The 17847-nt window shown below is 34.0% G+C and overlaps 1 protein-coding gene across 6 annotated transcripts in view; it reads right to left on the bottom strand.

The window, feature by feature from the left end:
* The window catches only part of LOC108367993 (uncharacterized), a 62400-nt gene that overhangs the window by 13454 nt on the left and 31099 nt on the right, over window positions 1-17847 (bottom strand). The window contains exons 3-8 of one of the 6 annotated variants that reach the window (XM_017622713.1): window positions 17176-17250; window positions 15879-16000; window positions 15502-15801; window positions 15091-15435; window positions 14865-15024; window positions 13040-14137 (exon numbers count right to left, since the gene is read on the bottom strand). The exons of 4 other annotated variants lie outside the window; for them this stretch is intronic. In XM_017622713.1, the coding sequence (XP_017478202.1) occupies window positions 13662-14137; window positions 14865-15024; window positions 15091-15435; window positions 15502-15801; window positions 15879-16000; window positions 17176-17250 (1478 nt within the window). In that variant the 3' untranslated portion in view covers window positions 13040-13661. Of the gene's footprint in view, window positions 1-13039; window positions 14138-14864; window positions 15025-15090; window positions 15436-15501; window positions 15802-15878; window positions 16001-17175; window positions 17251-17847 lie in introns of those variants that run through there. One more of the 6 variants, XM_017622714.1, reaches the window with a different exon arrangement.

Here is a 17847-nt window from a genome sequence, read left to right as displayed (position 1 = left end):
AAAACTCTACCATGCACACTTTCAGAGATATGTAGCATGAGAAATTCGGTTTGTATGGGAAGTGCCACACCCCTTTACATATAGATTTTTTTCAGCCTGGAACCATCCTTGGGAAACGTGCGGCAGGTGGCAGTTTCAAAAAAATCGGTTCAGCCGCTCTCGAGCCTTGCGAAAACTAACAAACGGCTTTCTAAATATATATTAGTTGAGATATATTATATATTATAATTATATTTTGACAGTATCCGTTGTTTCTGATTGGCGCAAAAAAATCTTGCCTAGTGACGAATTCGCCCCTTGATATGGTCGTTACTTAAAGCTATTTATATTCGAAATTGCATGAAAATTGGAAAACAGGAATCTATAAGCTTATCCAGGCAAAAAGCTACCTACGTACCGAATTTTAAGCAAATCGGACGGTAAATACGATTTTTTGGCATAGATCAGTCCCTGGTCCACTTCTCGGAAAAAATGGACCATATATCCTAATATATGCTAAAAAACTATTTACGTACCGAATTTTAAGCAAATCGGACGGTAAATACGATTTTTTGGCATAGATCAGTCCCTGGTCCACTTCTCGGACAAAATGGATCATATATGCTAATATATGCTAAAAAGCTACTTACGTACTAAATTTAAGCAAATCGGACTATAATAAGATTCTTTCGAATAGACCGGTCTCTGGTCCACCTACCCGAAAAAAAGTACATTTTTTTAGCCTAAAACATGGTGGTTACCGAAAGCTATTTGTATACAAAATTTCATGAAAATCGGACCAGCCGTTCGCGAGATTACCTGTTCAAAAAAAAAGGGACTTCTCTTTATATAATTAGTATAGAAGTATAGAAGTATAGATTGCACATTATATTTAAAATAAGTTTTTTTTTTGTTAAATTCTNATTTTTTTAGCCTAAAACATGGTGGTTACCGAAAGCTATTTGTATACAAAATTTCATGAAAATCGGATCAGCCGTTCGCGAGATTACCTGTTACAAAAAAAAAGGGACTTCTCTTTATATAATTAGTATAGAAGTATACTTCTAGATTGTACATTATATTTAAAATAAGTTTTTTTTTTGTTAAATTCTTTTTGATGTCCGTAGGGAAAAGTAAATATGGGCATTTCCAGTCTGGCGTGGCGTGACGAAATGTTAAAAAATAAATTGAAAATTACAAAAGTTAAAAACTCTGGGAACTGCTTTTTTTTATCAGCCGAAGTATCTGACTTGACGTTACATGACGTTACGTTACTAAAATTTCCATTGAAATTTTTTTCGGTAATTAAACTAGATTTTAATGGAAATAAATCATGAATTTTATGTCGGATATATTTTTTATTTTGACTTCAGCGCTACCTAGTGGTTCCATTTGTTGCAAATCTGTCGTACTATGATCTTACCCTGGAAACCAGAGTACGAAAATAAAATGTACAAAACAATTCCCATTTGCTCATCGATCATCATATCATTTGTGGTTTTGTACAGTTTTGTACATAGTCAGAAACAAATTGTAAGATTCACTGTCATTTTCCCCAACAAGAAACGTTTGCTTTTCGTTTGTGACAATTGTACCATAGGGTACGTTTTATATGTATGCAAACGATTCAGTTACGTGAAAAATATTTTTTTCTTTAAATTTTCATATCCAATTCAATTAAAAACATTTTTTTTTTTTTTATTCATTGCAGCCATTCGTTTTGTGTTTAGTTATTGCATATGTGTACATACATACATATGTATATTTTCCTCTGCACGATTCATTTCGTTTGTTGTTTCGTCTGTAACTACTAAACTACTGTAGTTACTATCGCCAACGTGAACTCAGCCGTTTTGTTTTCGTATTGTACCGAACTGTTGAAGCAATAAACGAAACGAAATAGTAACGTACAATATAGTTTATTTTCTTACCCTGCTGGAAACGTCAATATGTCTATACTTTGNGACGAAATGTTAAAAAATAAATTGAAAATTACAAAAGTTAAAAACTCTGGGAACTGCTTTTTTTTATCAGCCGAAGTATCTGACTTGACGTTACATGACGTTACGTTACTAAAATTTCCATTGAAATTTTTTTCGGTAATTAAACTAATGAATTTTATGTCGGATATATTTTTTATTTTGACTTCAGCGCTACCTAGTGGTTCCATTTGTTGCAAATCTGTCGTACTATGATCTTACCCTGGAAACCAGAGTACGAAAATAAAATGTACAAAACAATTCCCATTTGCTCATCGATCATCATATCATTTGTGGTTTNGTACGAAAATAAACTGTACAAAACAATTCCCATTTGCTCATCGATCATCATATCATTTGTGGTTTTGTACAGTTTTGTACATAGTCAGAAACAAATTGTAAGATTCACTGTCATTTTCCCCAACAAGAAACGTTTGCTTTTCGTTTGTGACAATTGTACCATAGGGTACGTTTTATATGTATGCAAACGATTCAGTTACGTGAAAAATATTTTTTTCTTTAAATTTTCATATCCAATTCAATTAAAAACATTTTTTTTTTTTTTATTCATTGCAGCCATTCGTTTTGTGTTTAGTTATTGCATATGTGTACATACATACATATATTTTTCTCTGCACGATTCATTTCGTTTGTTGTTTCGTCTGTAACTACTAAACTACTGTAGTGTACTATCGCCAAAGTGAACTCAGCCGTTTTGTTTTCGTATTGTACCGAACTGTTGAAGCAATAAACGAAACGAAATAGTAACGTACAATATAGTTTATTTTCGTACCCTGCTGGAAACGTCAATATGTATATACTTTAAAACCTATATGTAAAGAAATATAGATATATTTTTGGCTTTAAAGAGCACAAATGTATAAGGTCTTTGGTTGGCATGTGGCGGCATTTCAACCCGCGCCTTCGGTGATGTCAAGTAACACACTTACCTCTACATAAACAAACACTTACTAAAGTGCAAAAGTGTTCATTCTTTATTAGAAAATGAGACCAATATTCAGATTTAATTTTCTGAATTTGGTATCGATATTTGGAATATCGAGTCTTTTTATCCCGATATTAATGGGTACCCGATATTTTTACAGCGATATTTCAAATGCGTACTACATCGGTAATTTCGGTTCGATATCGTGTCCGTATGCATAAAAGGCGTTACTGGCCTTCTTCACCCTTTCTNACCCGATATTTTTACAGCGATATTTCAAATGCGTACTACATCGGTAATTTCGGTTCGACATCGTGTCCGTATGCATAAAAGGCGTTACTGGCCTTCTTCACCCTTTCCTCAACATTGCCCTTCCACAGCAGCTTACTGTCCAAGACTACTCCCAAATACTTTGTGTGGTCCTTAATTGACAGCTCGATGCAACCTAGCCTCGGGGTCTCCACAGTGGAACCTTATAGCTTTTGTGAGGACTATAAGGTCTGTTTTGTCTGCGTTAACCCCTAGCCCCACTCGAGACGCCCATTGGTTAATTACTTTCAAGGCGCTGTTTATTACATTACTGATAGTGTCTAGCAGGGTTGTTGTGAATATTATTCCAAAATAAAAGTCCTTTCCGGATAATAAACAAACGGCCTGTCCAAATTAAACAAATTTGGTTACATATGAAAGAGGACTGAAATAGCTTTTAACCAGAAATAACGAACGACCTCTATTTTTTTTTATAATTTAATACTAAAGAAATGCATATACCTGACATAAGGTTTGTTCTAGGGTAATTAATTAACGTTTTTTGATGAAATATTTTTCAATGTGTGGCTTTCCTCGTTTAGACATTTCAGTTTTAAAGCTATTTAAGTCCTCTTTCATTTGATACCAAACATGTTTAATTTGGATAAGCGGTTTGTTTATTATCCGGAAAAGACTTTTATTTCGGAATAATATTCGCAACAACCCTGGTGTCTAGGTACTTCCCTGTTACTACTACGGCTATGTCGCACAGTGTTTCGACTATATGGAGGCACGTAGAAAAAAGTCGTGGTGACAGTTGATAAAAAAACGGTTGGACTTAGAGAGGGAAAAGTAAAAGTCATAAAAACCAAATTTTACGTTATTTACTCACCCCCCCTTCTCCACGAACGATACATTTCCCAAAAAATACGGGAATGGGCGCGATAACGACTAATCAGTTTAGTTGCCTGTGGCGATTAACCCATTAAAGAAAGTGTTTCTTTTTCAACTGTATCAATTATTTAAGTGTCGTGGAATATTCAGGTGAAGGTATTTAACATTTATTTGGTGCTTTCCTACTTTCTTACCAAAAAATTTACTTTAAAATGTAGATGCTAAAGATTATTAGTAAAAAAAAAGTGTGAGTACCGGTCCGTCAGGTCTTGAAATTAGACGAATATTTTAGAGAATTGTATGTATGTAGTTTTCGAATATATAATCTGATCTTTGCGCCCGACTTTGCAAATATGTGTAATTTTTGATTTTCTTAATTTTTGATTTTCAGCTTCTTTTTGCATAATTTCGCGAAAAGGATTTTTCGAACAATGAAAAAATCTCACCAAACTGGGAAAAAAGCGAATATTTACACCTAAGTCATTTTATAGTATAACCTGAAAGTGGAAAGCAGGAAACAAAAATTAACCAAAATTTCATCACATTTAACGACTGGGCCCACTTTTTTTGTTTTCTAATAAAAGAGAGAGCACAAACTAAATTTCATCGAAATCGGATGAAATTTAATGTTTCCGCCCACAAGAGTAGAAGGCGTGGCAATTATTGCATCTTTACCGAATTTCATAATTCCCTATTTCTAAGTAAAACTAGAGCACATGTCAAGTTTCAGTGAAATCGGTGCAGGTGTACTATTAGTTCCACCTGTCTCCATATAGTCGAAACACTGTGTGTCGTATCGGAATGCCGGACCAGGTCAGCCTTATGGGCCTGTACTCCTTAGAGAAAACTGGGTTGTCCTTGCCTGCCTTGGGTATAAAGACAACCCTCGCTTCTCTCCACAGTACCGGCACATAGCTCAGCCCCAAACGTCCAAAAATATCGTCTTCATCAATGGTACAAGGTGGCTAGCCTTCCGGAGGAAGACTGGGAATATTCCATCCACTCCCGGGGATTTGTAGGGCTCAAAACTTTCGATTGCCCATTCTACTTTGCAAGAAGTTACGACGTTTGGCGGGATCCTACTCGCTATACCTCCCCTACTATCGAAATCTTTCGAGCCCATGCATCCCGAAAAGTGGGTGCTGACCAAGTCTTCTAACGACTCCTCGCTTGAATTGGTCCAGTCCCCGCAACTCTTGCGGATAAGGCTAGGTGCGCTTGGAATCTTGGTTAGAAGTTTTCTAAGCCTCCCCACCTCGTTAGTTTTATCTAAGCTCTTACAGAAGTTCCTCCAGGATTTATTCTTTGCCTTTCGCACTTCTTTTTTATATGATTTAAGTAAGTCTTTGTACTCCTCCAGCATAATTCATTATTGGCAACCTTGGCCAATTTGAAGTTTCCTACCACATCACGTCTTCATGATCCCAGCTTCCTATTCCACCAAGGAGGTTTAGATCTAAGCGAAAGATGGCAGGATGCATTGTAAGCATTAGTAAGGATCGATGTTAGTGTTCTAACTCCTTCGTCAAGTTCAACCATTGTGCTGTACCTACGAGCCTTTGCCTTCATTGCGTCTATTATTTTCCTATAGCGTTCCCAATTGTTATTTCTAGGATTTCTGAGGACCCTACTATTTCTTTTGGGAGAACAAAATGTCGAAGCTAATGTATTTCGGTTCTGGGAACGACGGTGCATGCAACAACCTCCAGTTATCCACCTTCGTAAGACTAATCATGAAGAGAGTTAGGTCAAGAACGTTCCTTGACGTGGGTCCAATATACGTTGCTCTATTAGCCCCTTAATTCTTTTAGTAATATAAAGTTAAGAAGTGACTCACCTCTTCACATTTATATCCGCGCTTCCCCATACCGTATGATGGGTATTCGCGCCGGATCGGGTAACTGGCATAATTTTCATGAAGATCAGACATAACTTCCATAGAAGTTATGTTATGACCAGGGAACGGATTTTATGGAAATTGCCTTTTTTCTGGTAGAGAGATATACTATATTCGATTAAGAATGTCCACGATTTAGCTTTCCCTGATTCCATATATACACTTTTGATGTTGCCTTTTTTAAGATATTTGCCTTTTTTGCCTTTCTACCTTTAAAGAAGTGATTATAGCATTTAAAATTTTTTTTTAAGACTAAAAAATATACACATTGCCCATGCGGCTTATAGAAGCGCAGAGACCTCTTGCCAAATTGGTGTTGGAAAAATTCAAAGCCGTTTTCTAAGCTAACGAAGGCTTGGAGACAATAAGGGGTGTGGATAAAATTGGAAAGGGCGAGGAAAACGCCATTCCTGATAATATGAACGTTTCAAACGTTCCATATTTAAATTTGGCGCCGCTTATATCAACTTACGTCGAGCACACATTTAGTATATTCAAGGCTTTTCTTCGCGAAAATCGAATGAAAATGCTGCCAGAAAACTTCAAAATGCATCTTGTGGTTCAATGTTACTACAACTATACAGATTAATGTTTTATGAGTTAGAAACTAGAAAGGATAAAATAGTCAAAGATTCTAAGTACAATTTTTCTAGTTCATAGTTTTTCTCTTTTTACTTGTAATATAAACATTTCTAAAATAAATGTATTTTTTGATTGTTCTTCGTATTTTCTGTCTTTTTTTAGTGCCTTATTTTGCTTTTTTTGCAATACCTAGTGCCTTTTCCTGCCTTTTCGCTATTTTGTTTTGCCTTTTTTGCAACACCTAGTGCCTTTTCCTGCCTTTTTCACTATTTTATTTTGCCTTTCCAGCCTATTTCGTTATTTTATTTTGCCTTTTTTATAGGTTTTTAGGTCCTAAAAATCCGTTCCCTGGTTATGACATATGTAACTATGCGGAAGAAAACGCGAGAAATATCCGTCAATAGGAAAACGTTTTCCCAGTGCTGCATTAGCTTTCTAAAGCCAAAGTGGTGCGCATTATTAAACTGAAAACCGACAGTTCATTCAACATTTTCTAAAAATGAATCACAAAATAAAAAAAAGTTCCAGTCACCAGTTAAAAAAAAATGCTTTGAAAATATTCGAAAATTGGCTGCATTAATGTAAAACAATTGATATTCATTCAAAATAATTGGTTAAATAACATCAGCTACGACAACGTGCGTACATACTTAAATATGTATTGGCAGCAGCAATAAATAAAATTATAGTTTGAAAAACTAAAACCTCGCTATTATAATTTCCATTCGTACTGTCATCAGGTATGTAACTTGAGAAAAGAAATCGCTGCATCTTTTAGGCGCATCAATATTACATAGTTACATCCCGAGCTAATAAAAAGGAGGTAAAAAAATTTTAATGTTGTTGTTGCTGTAACAGCATACATATTCCCTAAAAGAATTTTTGGGGAGTGTTGCTGGAGTGACGGTCCTTGGCCATATATAAATCTGGGTCGTTCCGGGTACGTAGACCCGTGATCGTCAGTTGTGCTTCGTACGACTTTACAACAGTATCGATCGATTTGAGCGACGTCTCATTGTTGAATTTTGAGATTGGTTGCGTCAACATTTTGCTATCAAAACAGCTCGTTCACGTAGCTATGTATAGCTAATGTAATTGGCGCGCAAATTTGTGTAAGTGCTTTCAATCAAAGTATCTTTCGTGGCCACCAAGTTGCAAAACNGTATCGATCGATTTGAGCGACGTCTCATTGTTGAATTTTGAGATTGGTTGCGTCAACATTTTGCTATCAAAACAGCTCGTTCACGTAGCTATGTACAGCTAATGTAATTGGCGCGCAAATTTGTGTAAGTGCTTTCAATCAAAGTATCTTTCGTGGCCACCAAGTTGCAAAACTTGTTGTTGTTGCAGCGACTACGAAAACCCCGCCCAGATCGGTTAGCAGTGTTGCCGTTTTAGCCCTTTGGTGGCTAGATTTAGCTACTACGTACTTTTTTTGGCCACATAAATTTAAAATTGCCCCTAGCCCTTTGGAGAATTTATTCATACTTGACATGAAAAAGTTCTATATGCTTAATTTGATCTCATTTTTTTCCATTTAAATAAGAGATGAATTTTTAAACTAAGAAAGACTGATTTGTATACATGTATGTATTGTATGTTCCTTACGTTTTTATACATACATACTGTAAAAGTGTTAGGGCTTATCTATTAATGATTTAACGATAGTTTAAAATATATAAGTTTACGGCTATTAATATGCTTAATTGGTTAAATGGCCCATCAAGTCGATTGACCGTGTATGTTCTTATGGTTTGATTGTACCAGATGCTGGTGCGACTTCAAAAACTATTTGAAAAGTGGTGGAGTGGTGAAATTAGCTCAATTTTCTAAGCAAAAAGAATTTTGGCGGAAATTTCTTGCACTATATGAGTCAAAGCCGTGTTTGTGGAAGATTAATTTCACGATATTGCAGTTGTGAATTAAAAAAAAAACAATGTTTAACAAAATGGTAGAAAAATTATGAAATTTCGGATCTAATCATTTCGATCTTTCCTCGACCTCATTTGGAAAAAAAAATACTGTACAAGCATTCTGGTAGTTATATGCTTCGAGCTTAATGGTACAATCACTTGATGGAGCCAGCAAGCTGGTGTCGTATATATCCCCTTTTATACAAAAAGGTTTTTGATTGGATAAAATATTAGCTTTTTTCCAGAGTTCATTGTTTTTCTATACTCTCTCTTTCTTATTGAAAATGTTTGCGTGTGTACTTATACAGTGGTGGAAGAAATAATAGAAACTTTTTACTTTGACCAGTTTTGGCTATATTATTTTGTTTATTCGATGTTTAATATTTTTTTTGTTGACGCTGCTAAGCATTTCCTTCCATATAAAAAGAAATTTTGAGCATGGTCGAGCATACTTTATATGGAAGAAAATGCACAACCCCGCCAGCCAAATAAAATATTAAAAATCAATGCGATTTTCTAGCGTCTTGCGGTTTGCACTTTTACCTCCTAAAATTTAATGGGCTATGAAACTGCATACCCAAAATTAAAAAAAAAAATCTGATTGAAAAGTTTGAAATTTTTGGGGGATTATGGTAAAATTTGTTGAATTTTTATAATTTTTGTACAAACTTTGAAATATGGATTTTTATAGTGTGTGTTATATATTGCGCTAGACTTTTATACAAAAACATTAAACATCGAATAAACAAAGTAATATAGCCAAAACTGGTCAAAGTAAAAAGTTTCTATTATTCCTTCCACCACTGTATGTAAGTAAAAATTTTTAGCTACCATTTTTAGCCACAACGACTTTTTTAGCTCTCTTTTAACCCCTTTTTTGAAGGAAAAATGATTCGCGGCAACACTGTCGGTTAGTCCCTCAATCGTTATTGTAATCTCTACTTGCGGTCTGGCAATTCAACAAATTGCGTATCTCCATGCCATATAATTTTTCTATTGCAAATTTTCCGCAATTGTTCGCTAAATAATAATTCCAATGGATAACTTTGCAGCTTAACACGCATATTTACGGTAAGACATTTCTTCATGGGTATGACTGTTTCAAACATGCGTTCATTTCGTCCGCATATGTAGCTTGTGGAATGAACCGTAGAGTCTGTCTGAAATCAGCGGACAGCAGTAGCAAAACGCAACCGAGAACTTCAAGTGAATAATAATCTTACATGTCTGCAGAACCCAGGCGAATTTATACAAGGTGGTGTTACCGGTGAATATATGTTCGTTACGGTTGTACTGATGGTCAAAATGATGTGTTTGTTGTAAAAAAGAAAAAATCATATTACAACAAATTATAACAAACACATCATTATGACAATCAGTACATCCACAGCGAAAATCTATTTTCGACGGTAACACCACTTTGTATAAATTCGCCTTGTGCAGAACTTGAACCATGCCATAATGCTTCTTAGGGCTGGTTTCTCCAACTCAACTTAACTTAGTTTAGCCACTTTTTGGGCTTAAGTCAAAAGTTAGCCTACGTTTTACACAGCTTATTCTTGACTTAGTCAAGAAAATTGGCTTAACTAAGTTAAGTTGAGTTGGAGAAACCAGCCCTTAATGTTGCACATTGCGTCTGGCTAAGTCCCTGCAATCCTCGATGAAGCAAAGTAGGTACTATTATTTTTAGATTTTTCAAACCCAAACCCACTTACACTGGTATTTTCAACAATGATTTTGGTGAAATTAACAGAGATATTTATTTACCTTAATTCACAAAAGCCCTAACCCTTTTTTCGAAAGTGCGTTTTTCATAGATTTTGCTAATATATATTAAAATACACCTTCACTAAAATTTGAAAGTGTTAGTACCAAAAACAACGGAGTTATGCCACTTTTTAAAAATCCTTAGCTGCATACATGATATTTTTTTATGTTTTTTGCTTCTCTTGTAAAATAGAAAATTTGCTGGTTACGGCCTTTGCGAATTAAGGTAACGATTTAATGAAGTTACTAAAAATTTGGGTTGAAATGTTTAGTCATGCTATTTGTTTTACTAAACCAAGTATTGGCTTTATTAAAAATGTGCATTGTTGATTTTTTAACAGTGTTTTGTTATATTAACCACAAAGTTGGTGGCATGAAACAAGTTTTTAGTTTTATTAACCAATGTTTTTTTATATTAATCAAACAATGTTTTTTATATAAAACACAAATTTTACAATTTTTTTAAACAAAAAATTGGTGATACCAACCAAATTTTTAGTTTCATTAACCAATAGTTTGTTCATATTCAACAAACAAAAATGTGATAATATTAAATGATCCCTTGGCTGTTAAATAAGAAATGATTTGGTTTATTTTTCAGTTTTTTTATTTACAAAAACTTATTTCTTATTTAAGATTTTCCGTTATTTATATTACAAATGTTCAGCGGAGGACTTGAAAATTAATGTTTTTTTAAGCATTTCTTAATTTTCTTCCGATTTCAAAAGATTGAGAGTGCATGTCAATTGGATTACAATCAGAGTTGGCACTTGCTACGATTTTTCAAAAATTTTAATTTAGCTACTCCACTACGCTTCATCTTATTTTTACTACGTTTTTTATCTCATTCAACTTGTGGGCAGTAACGATTTGGAAATCGATATTACTTTAAAGATGTGGTAAACAGGCAATGGCTTTAAGATTTAAATGGGTTATCCTACTGCAAATTATGCAAATAGCGCCTGAGCAACTACATCTGCAACACAAATAGGCACAGCCGGTAAAATTTTCACATAAACGAAGAGGCGCAATTCAAGCGTCACCCTTAACCGGGTATCGTTAACAGATGGAATGATTCAACTTGCGAGATGGATACAAAGTTGCAGAAAGAGGTAGCAATGCCCAAGTATTGCAAGTCGAACTAGTTACTTTTTTTAACAATTGATTGGTTGCCGATTTATTGCAAGCTATAACGGATCCCAGTATTGAGATAAAAGGCGAGTCAATATACACTGGCGGCAGAAATAATAGACTCGTCGTACTTTTAAGAATCTCTGCTATATTTATTTAGTTTATTTTATGTTCAATATTTTTTTATAAAGGCCTAGGTAGTTATACAACAAACATCATATAAATCCGCTTTTCAAATTTTGAACAAAAATTATAAAAATTCGACAGATTTTTTAACTTTTTTTTCAGAATTTTGAGAAAATTTTGTGGTATGCAGTGCAAGTTTAATTTGGCTACAAAATACCGTTGATTTTTAATTTTTTTTTTGCTAACGGTGTCACGCATTTTTTCCCACACAAAGTGTGCTCGACAATTTTTTTATATGGAAGATAATGCTACTCCCACACAAAGTGTGCTCGACAATTTTTTTATATGGAAGATAATGCCTAGTATCGTTAACAAAAAAATAGTCAAAAATCAACGGTATTTTCAAGCCACTTGAAACTTGCACTTTATTATACTGCATACCAAAAATTTGTCTCGAAGTTCTGAAAAAAGTTAAAAAATTTGGTGAACATTTGTCGATTTTTTATAATTGTTGTATAAAGTTTGAAAAAGAGATTTATATGGTGTTTGTTGTATAGCTAGCCAGGCTTTTATAAAAACATATTAAACATAAAATAAACCATGAAATAATAGCCAAAACTCCTCAAAGTAAGGCGAGTCTATTATTTCTGCGACCACTGTACATAGGTAAAGGTTTAGTTTTCCTTATTGCACTTTTCCGTACAAATCAAATTACATCCTCAAAAAAAAATTTCACTTATTATTGATGAAGGTAATGAAGTAAGCGTCAAAATGTGCTCAAGTTCGGTAAAAAAGATACAAATACAAAATAATATATAAAAAGTACAAATATTATTGAAATATATATATTTTTTTTTGTTTTAAATAGCATATAAATTTAAAATAATAACCTATTTGTACTTTTGCTGCGATTTTTTTTTTACTACCACCCCTTTTCTGCAACTCTTTCGAATTCGGATTTTCAAACTTTCGAAATTCTAACAATGGCATTCCTTAAAACGAACGAGTAAGCTTTTTTGCGTAGTTTTGTACGAAAACAATTCTGTGTCGGAGGCGAGATAAAAGAAGTAAATCCAAGTGTGTTTGCCGGATATATTAGTGGTGTTCATTTAAAGAGATACATTTGCCTTTCGTATATACGATAATTTTTTCGGTTGTTGTGTCCAAACGCATAACCCGAATCTAAAAACTTTTACATACACGTGTAATCAAAGGATTAAAATTTAATTTAAAATAATTGTTTAAAATTTCCGACCGATAGTTTATTAATTAATTCGGTTTGCACTATGCACTGTTTTGTAAATTTCGATGTGGGCTCTGCGCAAAAATACTGTGGATGGCCCGGCCGGAGTTATATGCACAAGAAATGTTGTATGCCGTTGACATGCGGAAGCCCCTCTTCTCCGGCAACAAAGAAAGGAGAATTATACTTAGTAAGGGTTATAATACCTAAGCGCGTCCGAAGGCAGAAGCAAGCATAGGAGGTTGTGGTTGAACAATTCAACCAGAAGCTGACATAGATGCGTCCATGGTTACTATGCCCGACAGCTCCGTATATTTTTATGAATTCTACTTCCATAGCGCGCTCTTACTCTGCTGCTATAATTGCAAATGCAATAGAATCGTTTCCTTCAAAATATGTAAAACCAAACAATTTTACCATATATAAGCACTTGATCAATGTTTTTTAATTCCTTTCCACTTTGTTTTCCTTGATACATCTGTCTTCGAAAAACAACTGATAGCTGGCAATGTTGCACAGGTTTCCGCAAGGGTTGGAACATGTCGATTTTTTGTTTTACGTAACGTACTAAAAAATAAGAATGACGAAAATTCGGGTTCCAGAATAAGGGTGTAAGATTTTTCTGGGCTTTGGCAACGCAATCGATTTCGTGAGGTGCCAACCCTGATTACAATATATATAAATATTATTATCAGTACAAAAAAAGATTTTATTGTGCATAAAAACATATTTGTTATAAAATGACTGGGATATTGTATACTTTTTGTGTTTATGTACTCTTTTTATGTAGTACCACATAGTTTTTATGTTAGCTTGGGCGCACTTAAGCCTAACATGTGATGTTAAAAAATGTTTTATCTTAAAATGACAACAGATCGCTGGTCACACTAAAATCTTTCATTCACTTAAACCAAATAAACATGGCTACGGGTTACCAATCAAATTAATAATAAATCTATTTCGCATGTCTTACAAAATTAACGACTGTGGAAAGTGCCGGAGATGGATTGTCAAATTCAGTTTCAATTTCAAAAAAAAGTTGCTGTATAAACAACCATGCATTTTGACTTGCGCTTGGGTAAGGTAAATTTAAAATATGAAAAGTTTTAAAGCAAGCAGATAAGCACTTCGGAAATGAATCGAATTCATGTAAGACTTCGTCGATGGAAAGATAAAATTTTTTTAAATTGTATTGAGTGGGACCGACAACAATGACTGTTGGCTGTGTTGTGGCGTTAGTTTCTATACATTTCTTCCTGATTTCGTTCAATTTTGTCTTGTAATTGTTTATACAAGTTAAGTACAAGGCGAAACTTTCTTGTCCGTCAGATATAGTGAATTTACCCCTAGCTTCACCATTCGGTTTTTTAAACCGCGCTGTAGGAACAATTACGCTGTTGAGCAATTTCGCAAGAATGTAATCCTCGCCGCCTAAAAGTAAAAATAACGGTCAAAAAGTAATGTCAATTAACAAGGAACGGATTTTATGGAAATCGCATTTTTTTTCTGCTAAAGAGATAGAGTATATTCGATTAGGAATGTCCACGATTTAGCTTTTCCTGATTTCATATATACACATTTAATGTTTTTTAAGATATTTGCCTTTTTTGTCTTTTCTACCTTTAATGTAAAGGGCAAGGAAAAAGCCCTTATTCCTGATGATATGAAAGTTTTAAACGTTCCATATTTAAAATGGGCACCACTGGTATCAACTCACGTCGAGCGCACGTTTAGTACATTCAAGGCATTTCTTCGCAAAAATCTAATGAATGTGCTGCCAGAAAACTTTAAAATGCATCTTGTGGTTCAATGACACTACAACTATAGTGATTAAAGTTTTGTGAGTTGAAAACTTGAAGGGAGAAAATAGTCAAAGATTCAAAGTAGGCATTTTTCAAATAATAGTAATAGTCATAGTTTTTCTCTTTTTACTTGTAAAATAAAAATTTCTAAAATAAATATATTTTTTGATTATTTTTCGGTTTGTGTCTTTTTTTTTAAGTGCCTACTTTTGCCTTTTTTGCGATTTCTAGTGCCTTTTCCTGCCTATTTCGCTATTTTATTTTGCCTTTTCTAGCCTATTTCGTTATTTTATTTTGCGTTTTTTATAGGTTTATAGGTCCTAAAAATCCGTTCCTTGTCAATTAATTCCTCTTACTTGAATTTCGGATCTCTTTACACACAGAAAACTCTTCTCTCGACTTCGTATCTTTGATGTTTACTTCATAGAACTTGCGAATTTGGTGTTTAAAAGTTGTCCATTTCTCCAGTAGTTTATTTCCTCTGTCGGGATATTTTTCGTCAAAGTCATATTCAATCTTTATAAAGATATTTAGAGTTATAAATGAGTGAAGAGAACACATTTTTTCAAATTACGTAGTTACCAATTTATAACCGAAAGCTTGTTTGAAAGATGGCCACTCATGTAAAAAATCGTTATTGTCGTTGGTCCATCTTGGGCCCTTTTGACGTAGTGGAAGAGTTCGCTTCCAAACATCTGATATAGTAAACCCACCGTTGTCCGCTATAATGCTAAGTGCTGGTTCCGATTTTAAAGAATTTTTCAATTCAATGAGCTGCACTTCATCAAACTCTTCCACGTCGCATTTTTCCTCGTAAGAAGTCAGACATTTTTGAATTTTACGCCGCTTGGTCTTGAAATTGTGATACTTATCATACAATTTTCCTCCAGGATTTTTTCTCGGTCCTCTGGGAATGAAGTAATAGTCCTAATAGGTAAAAGCAAAATTTGTTCATGTAATAAAAGTATGTAGAAAATATTCATAAGTGCATACTTTTTTTTCAGTTGGAAAAATATTGATAATTTGTTGAACTATGTAGGAGAAATCTTTACATTGTAATTTCAAGTTGCACGCAAAAAAATTTTCCAATAATAGTACGATTAACTCCTGTCGATGAACTTCCATTATAAACCTATTTGCTTTAAAGAAATCCAAAATAGCTCTCCCGTTATCTTGAGCTTCTAATATCGTTCGTACACTTGGATTCGAAAGAGATTCGTCGGGTCTTTGGCTTTCCGATAGCCAACTTTTGATTGGTGTAACTATAGATATGTTTTCATCATCAATTTCGAACTTGAAAAGCAGAAAAACGGAAATCAAGGAGATTATATATTGTTTGAAAAAATAATCGCGCTGTTTTTTTAATTTACTTCTCTTTTTTTCCAAGTTAATAATTTGCTCCTGAATTCTGCTCGGATTCCAATAGCAGGTATCATATCTTTAATGTCCTCCACACAAAGGTATTTTAACCTATCCACAGTCACTTTGTTTGCTAAACAGGAAACAATAATTTTACAAACACATTCACTAAGGGAATAACGCATAGTAAAAATTATTTTTTATGTGATTATAGTTTAAATATGTTCGTATTAAAAGATAATACTTCCATACCAAAATTTAACACGCACGTATTGAGTATACACTGAGGGAAAAATAGTAAAATGAAGCATTTTGCACTTCACGGATGGCGTTTTGCACTTCACGGATGCTTTTTCATAATTGAATAATCGCGCCCTTACGTGAAGCGCGAGTGAACGCGTGGAGAGCATTTTGCCGCCCATATTTAAAAAGCTGTTGTGTCACAATTAGTAGTCAAATGAATTTAAAATAATTTTATTAAGCAAGTATGAAATATAAACTAAGCGTTAGAGCAACATTTATTAAAGTTTTACTATTGTATATAACATCGCTTGATCTTTACAAATGTGTTGTTTGAAAAATAGCATGCAGTTTTTTGTCCCGGGCGACAAAATGCTCATTGCGCGAGCACTCTAGTGTTAAGAAAGTGTATGTATGCCAAACACGCACAGCGATGACCACTGTGTTAACATATACATGGTACATGTTTATCTGCACTAATGCACTAATCGCGTGCTCAAACAACTCAACATTTGAAAGCGCCTTTACATTTCTGGCTGTAGCTGAGTGCGCAAAGATGCTTGCCACAATTTCTTGATTTCCAGAGAGTCAGGGGGTTCGAATTGCATTGCAGGGAACATGCAAGCTAAATATATATAAATTTTTTTTTGTTTTATCTTAATTATGAAAAAGCATCCGTGAAGCGCAATACGCCATCCATGAAGTGCAAAATGCTTCATTTTAAAATGGGCGTATTTGAATGGAATATTTTCCACTATACAGTACTTTCATTCACGTTTTTAGTAAGATCAAATACGCTTTCGTTTGATTTTACTATTTTTCCCCTCAGTGTACATAGTCCAAAAAATGTCTTTATTGGAACAGAATAGCGACCGTGTATGTAATTTAGGAAGGGCTTGTTAGAATCAATTTGATACTTTTAACAAATCTAAAAAAGTATGTTTTAATAAAACATTTAAGGACAAAAATATTAAATTTTCTTTGGGGTTGGCGAAGATCGCTATCTTGTTACAAAAATGCTGTTGGTTAGCGATATTGACGAATTTACTTAAAAAAAAAAACATATACCTGTCAACATCGGCAACACATCCAAGCAGTTCCACTCTTTCAGTTGATTTTCCAACCCATCCATTTTTTTCTCTTCTAAAAAATCAAATAAATTAAAATTTCGTTCAACAGTCCAAAAATAGGTAAGATTAAATGTTCATATCTTCTAAACAAAAAATACATACACTTTAAAATTTGCATATAGGTGTTTCTATGAAAATTTAAACCAAAAACGTAAGTAAATGGGTTCAAACGACTTTAAACTTAAAATTTCGTATTCAGATGGCGAAAATGTTATGAAAACACGAAACGGTGGAGAAAAACTGAAAAAAAATAAATTATATATCGTTACCTTTATTCACAAAGGCCCTATCACACAAATTTTTTATCTCACAGGAGAAGCAAAAAACATTAAAAAAAGAGTATCAAAAACAGGGCTCAGATCGTACGTCGATCAGTCGTGAACGAGCAACTCGTCACGTCAAAATGCATATTTCGGATTATAGCTGTCGTGAACTACTGCTCGTCTCGTATAACGATTTACTAGAGCAGTACGTTCACGACTGTTATAATCCGAAACATAAACAGCTTTGTAATTGAAAATTTAAACTTACACATACGCATACTTTGTTATATATAAAAAATATCTATCTGTACTTTTAAGTCGCAAGACTGTAACAAATAAATAAATAA

Source organism: Rhagoletis zephyria, unplaced genomic scaffold (genome assembly GCF_001687245.7).
Source record: "Rhagoletis zephyria isolate East Lansing unplaced genomic scaffold, Rhagoletis_zephyria_1.1 Rzeph_scaffold_02911, whole genome shotgun sequence".
NCBI lineage: Eukaryota > Metazoa > Arthropoda > Insecta > Diptera > Tephritidae > Rhagoletis > Rhagoletis zephyria.
The sequence above is the reverse complement of the archived record's forward strand: the minus strand, read 5'-3'. Positions and strand labels throughout refer to the sequence as shown.